At 44.9% G+C, this 10,475-nt stretch overlaps 1 protein-coding gene across 1 annotated transcript in view; it reads left to right on the top strand.

The window, feature by feature from the left end:
- The first annotated feature begins 3,770 nt into the window (after positions 1–3,770).
- The window catches only part of frem1b (Fras1 related extracellular matrix 1b), a 40,965-nt gene continuing 34,260 nt past the window's right edge, over positions 3,771–10,475 (top strand). Inside the window, exons 1-7 of the mRNA XM_037674429.1 lie at positions 3,771–3,989; positions 7,900–7,994; positions 8,245–8,501; positions 8,639–8,838; positions 9,118–9,441; positions 9,589–9,697; positions 9,783–9,914. Coding sequence (XP_037530357.1) covers positions 3,771–3,989; positions 7,900–7,994; positions 8,245–8,501; positions 8,639–8,838; positions 9,118–9,441; positions 9,589–9,697; positions 9,783–9,914 — 1,336 coding nt within the window. The remainder of the gene's footprint in view (positions 3,990–7,899; positions 7,995–8,244; positions 8,502–8,638; positions 8,839–9,117; positions 9,442–9,588; positions 9,698–9,782; positions 9,915–10,475) is intronic.

The raw sequence follows: 10,475 nt of genomic DNA, 5'->3' as shown, positions 1-10,475 counted from the left end.
TAACACCAAGATTTTTAACATTAGAGCTGGAGGACAGATTAATGCATCTAAGGAGGGAGAAAGACTGAAACATTCATTCCTAAGGTGCTCAGGTCCAAAAATCAAAACCTCAGTCTTGTCTGTTCAACAGGAGAAAATTAAGGGTCATCCAGGTTTTTATGTCTTTAAGACATGCTTGTAGTCTAAGTAGCTGATTGGATTCATTGGGTTTAATGGACAAATATAATTGTGTATCATCAGCATAACAATGGAAATTTATCCCATGTTGTTTAATAACTTTACCTAATGGAAGCATATATAAGGTAATGAGTACTGGTCCAAGCACTGAACCTTGAGGAACTCCATGACTAACTTTGGTGTATAATGAAGATTCTTTACATTTATCAGGTAAATATGATTTAAATCAATTTAGAGCTGTTCCTGTAATCCCAATATCATATTCAAGCCTCTGTAGTAAAATATTGTGATCAACAGTATCAAATGCAGCACTGAGGTCCAACAGGACCAGTAGAGACACCAGTCCATTGTCTGAGGCCATGAGAATATCATTAGTGACTTTTACTAGTGCTGTTTCTGTGCTATGATGAGCTCTAAACCCTGACTGAAACTCTTCAAACAGATTATTTCTTTGTAGATGATCACGCAACTGACCTGCAACTATTTTCTCTAGAATATTTTAGATGAAAGTTAGATTAGATATAGGTCTATAGTTGGCTATAATTCCTGAGTCAAGGTTGTTTCTTAAGTAAAGGTTTAATTAAAAAAAATCTTAAAGCTCTGTGGTGCGTAACCATTTATTAGAGACAAATTAAGCAGATACAAGATTTGGTTATTAATTAAGGGAACTTGGGAACAGTAGGAACTTTAAACACTGAGGCTGTTAGATTCACTGACCGTTGGAACTTTAACGACTGAAGCTGTTACGTTCACTGACTATAGGAAATGTAAACACTGAGGTGACTCTTTACCTTGTATATGCTTCCATTAGGAAATGTTATTAAACAGCATGGGATATTTTTTCTCTGTTATGCTGATGATACACAGTTATATTTGTTCATTAAACCAGGGGTTAATTTGAGCCGGATCCTGACGGAACAAGATCCGGGAACGCTCTAATTTTGACTGTGTGTGTTGCAACAACTGTTTGCTCAGATCCGGCAACTCAAATCTTCTGGATCAATTTTGCCCCCCACCGTTGTACTCCCCTCTGGTGGTGGGCCCCCCTGCCGCCGGTGCATTGGCGGCTCTCAGCAGCTGGGGCTGGGTGGTGGGGTGTGTGCGGGCACGCCCTGGTGGCTTCCTGCAGGGGCCTGGGTGCCCTGGCTCTGTCGGTCCTCTGTTGGGGGGTGGTATGACCTCGGGACTCGGGGCTTGGTGTCCATGGCCGGATCTACTCTGGAGGGGCGGGTTGCCGGCGGGGCCTGTGGACTCGTTGCTGCAGCCTCCTGGGGTTTCTGCATTGTGATGGCTGGGGATCGCCGGGGCTTCCCTTTGCTTCTCTCTCTGGGGTGTGCGGGTGTCCCTGTTGGGGGACTCCCGGAGTTCCGGGCTTGGGGGCCTCTGTGTGTCTGAGGTTCCGGTCTTCCCTGTGTTACCATCATGTCCTGTGGGGATGGGTCTGTGGGTCCCCTCATCCACTATTGAACATTTTTATGGAGAAACCTTAAAGTGACATCATGCTCACACAGGTGTTTAGATCCAGGTGTTTATCAGATACACACTCAGTTGGGTTGTGGTGGCCATCAAATATATCTTGTATTACCATGTACTGTATAAAATACTTTCTAATGATGTTATAAGTTTCATTACATAAGTTGTTTGTTGTTATGGTTTCTTGGTTTTGTCTTTTCTTTCCGCAGGTCTAGAGTCAGACTTCAGTGATGTTGATTTGTGTTCTCTTTATCCCTCTCTCTCCTCTATTCCTATCTCCTTCTTTACCTTTTAACTCTTCTCTCACTTTTCTGCTTAGTTTTCTTCTTTGTTTTTCATCCCCATGTCAATTACATCTGGAACATGCCCATAGCATATTCTAATAAAATTTAATTTATATATCAAGCAGAGCATTAAGGCCAGCCATAATGCTCTGCTTGTGAAAGTAAATCTGTTGGGCATCACTTTGACACTCAGACAATAATTCTAAGTGTCACAATGCCGGACAGGACAAGGGGAAAAAAAAAAGTAAAGGTTTAATTACAACAATTTTAAAGCGCTGTGGTATGTAACCATTTATTAGAGACAAATTAAGCAAATCCAAGATGTGGTCATTAATTAAGGGAACTCGGAAACAATAGGAACTTTAAACACTGAGGCTGTTAGGTTCACTGACTATAGGAAATGTAAACACTGAGGTGTTGGGTTCACTGACTGTGGGAACTCTTTACCTTTTATATGCGTCCATTAGGAAAGGTTATTAAACAGCATGGGATAATTTTTCTCTGCTATGCTGATGATGCAGTTATATTTGTCCATTAAAGCAGAGGTTAATTTGAGCCGGGTCCTGACGGAACAAGATCCGGGAATGCTTTAATTTTGACCGTGTGCGTTGCGGCAACTGTTTGCTCAGATCCGGCAACTCAAATCTCCGCCTCTAAAAGTCCAAAGTCATCGCACATTTTTATTTTGATTATTTATTGAAATTGCCATGAGAGGAGTCGTTGCCCAGTCTGTGGAGCGGATGTTCCAGCCGCAGCAGGCGCACCAGCTCGCACACACGCTCCTGCCCAGCAGAGACGCAGACCGCATGTCCCGCGAGGATGAGCGTCTTCATCCACCTTCAGCTGTGCGCCCTGAGACAGTGCACGTTTTACGCACAGGAGCGTCTCCAGACAGCTCTGCAGAGCGCGCACAACTGCTGATGTGTCATAACTCCTGCTATATTTCAGAGATAGTAAATAAAAGCTTTCAGTAAAAAAAGAAAAAGAAGTGAAATGTTTGATGTGTATTATTCACATTACATCACGTTTCAAATCAACGGCACTAATTGTCAAAATGACAGTTCAGTTTATTATCTGAAATAAATGGATGGGTGGAGTAAAGTGTGTGGGGGGGCTTGACAGAATCGGGGCTGCTATAATTCACTGCTCTCTAAAACAGTCATTTCAATTCAACCTTTATTTCTACAGGTTGTTAGTCTCATTGAGCCTCGTCATTTACAAGAGACCTGTTTGTAATCAGTCTAATCAAATGTTTACAGATGTTTAACATCCTGTTAAAATACAACGAAACGCAGGAACTGAACTCAATACTGGACCCAAGTTGGACCCAATAGTGACTCATAACTGGACCCAAAACTAAACTAAGATCAGAGCTAAAATGGACAAAAACTATTCTGATGCTTTTATCAATATTCACTTCAGTAATTATTTTTCCCAAAGATTTTCTATAATTTATTTTTAATTTTCCTGCTTTATAGGTATATTTGTATTTCTTTCATTTTCCATTTGAATAAATCTGAAAGACGAGTGATCTGTGTTCTTAATTTGACTTTTAATGTTATAGAGATTGATGCTGGTGGACCTTCAGGACTTGATGCTGGTGGACCTTCAGGATTTGATGCTGGTGGACCTTCAGTTGATGCTGGTGGACCTTCAGGACTTGATGCTGGTGGACCTTCAGGACTTGATGCTGGTGGACCTTCAGGACTTGATGCTGGTGGACCTTCAGGATTTGATGCTGGTGGACCTTCAGTTGATGCTGGTGGACCTTCAGGACTTGATGCTGGTGGACCTAAAGTCTACTTGCTGAAGAACGAGGTCAATCAGAGTTGCAGCATGGCCACCTTCAGACTGTCACTCATTCTCCTTCTAGAAACAGCTGTCTGCAGCTGGTGTCTGGTTCTGGTGAACCCAGGTGTGCAGGTCCTTAGAGGTGGCTCAGTCTTCATCACAGAGTCGGACCTGAACATCAGCGCAGATCCAAACACTGACTGTAAAGTGGAGGTGGTGAAAAACGAGCCGATGACCCAGAGAGTCGGGAGGCTAACCCCACAGGTGAGAGGACCTGTGACAGGTGAGAGGCAGTGGCGTGGACTCGAGTCAGATTCGAGTCATTAATATTATGACTTTAAACTTGACTCAAAAAAAAGTCCAGACTTATGACTTGACTTGGACCTGTTTACTAGAAAAGACTTGATATTTTACCCATAATCTAAAGTTTAAAAACTGCGGTGAAGTTACTTCTAGGTTGGATATTTGATCTCCGCAGATTCAGCGGTGTCTTCCTCTCGTTCGATCCGATGCAGGTAGCCTGGTTTCGGTCAGCTGCGCTCGGTCTGCCCCCTCCTCCGAGGTGCAATGATTCGCTTAGGGACCATCAATCAATTACCGAACCAAATATTCTTGAGAAAAAAAAGCAGCTTTCATGTAACGTGACCCACTGACACAAAACAGTCCAGCACTACAGCTGATCCCTACCTGGACATTGCTGATGGACAGAACTTGTTCTGGACACTGACCGTGCAGACTCTTCCTTCAGGTTCATGAGGCCACCAGAGTTCCTGCATGTAGCGCTGCAGTGGAGCCAGTTTTCAGCTCATCCGGCCTCATCGTGCACAAATGACTGAGACTGTTGGCCAGTTTGGTCGTTTGCAGAACAAGTGAAATAATTTAAGGTGCACGTTCCTGTTCATTGTTCAGTTCATATATTTGTTTTGTTTCTCTGTCACGTGGACACAAACACACATCTGTGCACTAAGTGAGCAGATGAGGGAGGAAATCAATTTACTCTCATGGTTCTTTGTAACATACTGTGGACACGTCAGCAGCTTTGGTCTGAACATGGAGTTCTGCTTTTTCATTTTTCACTGAACGTTTATTCTGGAAAGTTCTAGTTTAAAGGAAGATTATTCTTGCAGCTAAGTTTAATTGAACTGTGCGATGCAAAGGTGCAATTTTAGAATGACGTTTTAAATACTTTGTAAGTTCAGTTGCACGTTTCATCACAATTTGAGATAAATACAGATTTAAAAAATAACACACGGTCTGTTATTTACATTTAACATATAATTGCAACATTGTTAAAAAAGACTTGAAAGGACTTGAAATTTCAAGTTTCAGACTTGGGACTTCACTTGACACTTGCCTGTCTTGACTTGAGACTTGACTCTGACTTGGGAATAAAGACGTGAGACTTACTTGAGACTTGCAAAACAATGACTTGGTCCCACCGCTGGTGAGAGGACCTGAGACAGGTTAGAACATATCATCTTCCACCAGGGACCACAAACCAGTGTATCTCTTGTGCCAGTCCCAATCCCGGGTAAATGGTGAGGGTTGTGTCAGGAAAGGTATCTGACGTAAAACACTTAAAACTATAATGCGAGTTCATCAAAGTGAAACCATACCGGATCAGTTGAGGACCGAGTTAATAACGACCACCGGTGCTGTTGACAAACAGGATGCTACTGTTAGTCCAAGACCACGAGGAGGGAAACATGTCAGAAGACAGAGAAGAAGAGAAAAGTAAAGAATGTAGGACTGAGGGTTGCAACTCTAAATGTGGGGACAATGACAGGCAAAGATAGAAAGCTGACTGACATGATGCTGAGAAGGAAGGTAGATGTTTTATGTGTCCAAGAGACCAAGTAGAAGGGCAGCAAGGCTCGCAACATTCGAGCAGGGTTCAAAATGTTTTACCATGGTGTGGATAGAAAGAGAAATGGAGCAAGTGTGGTCCTGAATGAGGAATTGCTAAAGAATGTAGTAGAGGTGAAAAGAGTGTCAGATAGGGTGATGTGTCTGAAGGTAGAAGTAGAAGTTCTGATGCTAAACATTGTCAGTGGTTATGCTCCACAGGTTGGATATGATGAGGAGGAGAAAGATACATTTTGTATTTTCTACATTCTGTGTAGAAGAGGAAACCTGAGGGAGATTGGAGACTGTAAGGTTGTGGCAGGGGAGAGCGTGGCCAGACAGCATCAGATGGTTGTGTGTAGATTGACTGTTGTTGTGAAGAACAGAAAAAGAGTAAAGAGAAGAAGACCAAATGGGCGTACGATGAGTTGTATGGGAGGCTGGACACTAAAGAGGGCGAGAAGGACTTGTACTGATTGGCAAGACATAGAGATCAGGCTGGAAAGGATGTGCAGCAGGTTAGGCTTGTTAAAGATAGGAATGGTAATGTTCTAACAAGTGAGGAGAGTGTGATGGGAAGATGGAAGGAGTACTTTGAGGAGCTAATGAATGAAGCGAATGAAAGAGAAAGAAGAGTAGAGGTCATAGAAACTGTGGACAAGGACGTGGGCAAGGTTAGTGAGGATGAAGTCCAGAAATCTCTGAAAAGAATGAAGAAGGTGAAGACAGTAGGACCTGATGACATACCAGTGGAGGTTTGGAAATGTCTTGGAGAGATGGCAGTGACGTTTTTGACTCAAATATTCAATGGCATATTTGAGGGTGAGACAATGCCTGAGGAATGGAGAAGAAGTGTGCTGGTGGCCATTTTTAAGAACCAGGGTGATGTACAGATTTGTAGCAACTACAGAGGAATTAAGTTGATAAGCCACACAATGAAGATCTGGGAGAGAGTTGTGGAAGCAAGACTTAGACGATAGGTGACTATCTGTGAGCAGCAGTATGGTATCATGCTGAGAAAGAGCACCTCAGATCCATCTTTGCTTTGAGGATGTTGATGGAGAAGAACAGAGAGGGTCAGAAAGAACTCCATTGTGTCCGTTTTAGAAAAAGCATAATGCCAAGGGAGGAGGTGTGATGTTGCGTGAGGAAATCTGGAGTGGCAGAGAAGTATGTTAGACTGGTACAAGACATGTCTGAGGACAGCAGGACAAGTGAAAACAGCAGGACATGTATGAGGACAGCAGGACAGTGGTGAGATGTGCTGTAGGAGTGACAGATAGCTTCAAGGTGGAGGTGGGAGTTCATCATGGATCAGCTCTGAGCCCCTTCTTGTTTGCTCTGGTGATGGACCGACTAACAGATGAGGTCAGGCAGGAATCTCGGTGGACTATGTTTGCAGATGACATTGTGATCTGTGATGAGAACAGGGAACAGGTGGAAGAGAACTTGGAGAGGTGGAGGTATGCACTTGAAAGAAGAGGAATGAAAGTCAGCCGTAGTAAGACAGAGTCCATGTGTGTGAATGAGAGGGAGGAGGTGAAACACTGAGGCTACAAGGAGCAGAGGTCACAAAGGTGCAGGACGTCAAGGACCTGGGGTCCACTGTCCAGGAACATGGGGAGTGTGGTAAAGAAGAGAGTCCAGACAGGATGGAGTGGATGGAGAAAAGTTTCAAGAGTGATTTGCGACTAAAGAGTGTCAGCAAAGGTCAAAGGAAAAGTTTACAAGACAGCGGTGAGACCAGCTATGTTGTATGGTCTGGAGACAGAGACATGAACAAAAAGACAGGAGACAGAACTGGAAGTGGTAGAAATGAAGATGTTGAGGTTCTCCTTAGGAGAGACAAGAATGGAGAAAATTTGGAATGAGATTATCAGGGGTACAGCAGATGTTGAACAATGGGGAGATAAAGTTAGAGAGGACACACTGAGATGGTTTGGACATGTCCAGAGGAGGGACAGTGGTTTGGACATGTGCAGAGGAGGGACAGTGTTTGGACATGTCCAGAAGAGGGACAGTGGGTATATTGGTAGAAGGATGTTAGAAATGCAGCTGCCAGGAAAAAGACAAAGAAGAGATACATGGATGCAATTAGAGAGGACATGGAGGTAGTTGGAGTGAGGACAGAGGACACAGAGGACGGAGGAGGAGGACTCACTGTGGAGACCCCTGAAGAGGGAAAAGCCAAAAGAAGAAGAAGAAGAAAGAAGGCAGGTCAGAACACCTGAGATAGGTTAGGACGCACGAGACAGGTGAGATGACAATAGACAGTCAGAACCTCAGACAGGTGAAAGGACCTACATGTAACTTGTTTTTTGTTCTGCAGATGTTTGACTGCAGGTTCCTGTCAGACGAGGTCCAATATGTTCACAATGGCAGTCCTCTGCTAGACCAGGACTTGGTTAAGCTGAGAGTCTACAGGTGAGAGTTCTGCTGAGGTTCCTGACTGGTTCCACCTTTTCTACACACACACACACACCTGATGACTGTTGTTCGTTTGGTTCTCTGTTGTTCATGTAGTGCCTACTGTGTCTTTTTTCCCATGGTTATATATTTTTCCTGTGGTTCTCAATTGTTTATGTGGTTCTCTGATGTTCTCGTAGTTCTCTGAGGGGGAATCTTAAGGACACACTTTGCTCCACAGCATCATATCCTCTTTTGATGTTCTCAGGTTCACATCCTCAGACACCCTGGTGGAGACGATGAGCATCAAGGTCCAGGTGCTGAACTTAGGGTCCGGTATGGTGGAACTGGGCAGTACGCCGCTGGTGGTTCCTCAGTTCTTTGGTTTGTCAAACACCATTAACAGCTCAGTGCTGATCATCAGGAATCAGGGAGACCTGGTCTGCACTGTCAGGCTGATGAGCGGAGACACAAACGTCCCAATGGTGGGTCAGCTAGTCCGAGAGGACAACCAGCAGAGGAAGGGTACGTCACACAACAGGTTGACATAGTAACAGTTTCTGGTCCTCCAGACTCTGGACCAAAGACAACCTTTACGTTAACTTAACCAGAACACAGAACCAAATGAGAAACTTAGTCTGCTCTCTTCGGGTCTCTGACAGGACGACAGGCATCGGGGTTCTGTCCCGGGAACAAACCATGTCTCCACGATACCACAGAGGTCCCCTTCTTGAAAACAAGCTGCCAGGACTTCCTGAGCTTGGGTCTGAAATACCAGCACCTCAGTCCTCCATCCCCACAGATGGACTTCATCCCCCTCAGAGTGGAGCTAAGGGAGGAAACCACCAGGACCCTGCTGCAGGTACAGGAGGAAGACCTGGATGTGGGTCTGATTCAGTCTGACCCCCAGCTCAGGGCGTGGACTGAAGGGTGTCCAGCAGTTTGTGTCAGGTCTGGGCTGTTTCTGGAAATGGGATCAAGGTGTTTGTTGACAGTCAGAAGATCCCGTCCCACCTTTATGGAGCCCGAGGTTCTGATGGATTTCAAAGATCCATAGATCTGCCAGCTCTGGTCCACGCGTATGTCTTCATTTTATCAGCAGACGTGTTGATTGAGATTCATGCTGCTTTCTGTCTCCCAGTCAGAGGCAGTATGGCTGCCAGTTCTGATCCACGGTGCCATGCAGAACCAGCCTCCCCGGGCCAGCTTCATGGCCTCTTCCATCCTAGAGGTGGACCAGTTCATCCTGACCCCCCTGAGCACTGCTACCCTGGACGCCGTGGACCAAGAGACGCCACAGGACCGGCTGGTGTTCAATGTGACCTCCCCACCTGCAGATGGATTCATCACCCACATGGATGACCACACAAAGCCTGTCCAGTCCTTCACCTGGCTGGACCTGAACCACATGAAGGTGGCCTACCAGCCCCCAAACAGCAGCCACAGCCACCGCAGGAACTACCAGGTACTGTAAAGACCAGTCTGCTCAATTCAGACCATAAAGGCTCTGGCTCTGGGATCAGGATCACAGCTAACAGTGCTCACAATGTTTTTGTTGTCAGAAGTTCTGTTTCCATGGTAACCGTGGTTTGTTTTGTTTACGTCCCATCAGGTGGAGTTCCAGGTGATAGACGAATCCTTTCTGAGCAGCTCGCCCATCATGGTCCACCTCTCCATCCGGTCGTCAGATACTAATGCACCTAGAGTCTCCTGGAACATGGGTATGTCTGGGTATTCAATCTCGAAGCAACCTGAAAGCACGCTACTGTGATTTCTGACGACACTCGAACGCCTCGTGTGTTTCAGGTCTGGACCTGCTGGAGGGTCAGTCTCGACCACTCACATGGCAGCAGCTGCAGATTGTTGACAAGGACAACATTGATGCTGTTTACTTGGTGGCTGTGGACGGACCTCTGCAGGGATGGCTCAGTGTCAGAGGTGAGGGGCCAAAGGTCATCTGCAATCAGTTCCTGAATGAAACTCTGCTGCAGAAACAGAGTTCATCAGGGATATGCAAAATTCACTTTTTTGTCAGAAAATTACATCCGAACACTGCGTTTTATGACACTTCCTGCCACTTCACAACACATGCTGCAGTGCTGCGTTCAATGCCTACTGGGAAATCTGAACTCTTCTTCGAGCTGGGAGTATGCCAAGGAAACCAGGAAAGACTCGACGTTTACCTTCATTTATTTAATGTCAGCAAAACATTTTTGTACATGAGTGTACTCAAAACACAAGATTATTTTTAACTTTCCATTTCTTTCAGTAAAGATATAAATTGGTAATAATTACATATACCTTTTTATTTTAATATACTTTAAAGTAATAATCAAACTTCAAAGTGATTATGCCATCCATCCATCTATCCATTATCTTTAACCACTTCTTCCTTTTCGGGTCGCGAGGGTCACTGGTGCCCATATCCACCCATCACTGTGAGCAAGGAAGGGGTCGCACTGGACAGGTCTCAGTCCATCACAGGGACAACTAGGGACA

This window comes from Nematolebias whitei, chromosome 3 (assembly GCF_014905685.2).
Source record: "Nematolebias whitei isolate Nwh7 chromosome 3, NemWhi1, whole genome shotgun sequence".
NCBI lineage: Eukaryota > Metazoa > Chordata > Actinopteri > Cyprinodontiformes > Rivulidae > Nematolebias > Nematolebias whitei.
The sequence above is the reverse complement of the archived record's forward strand: the minus strand, read 5'-3'. Positions and strand labels throughout refer to the sequence as shown.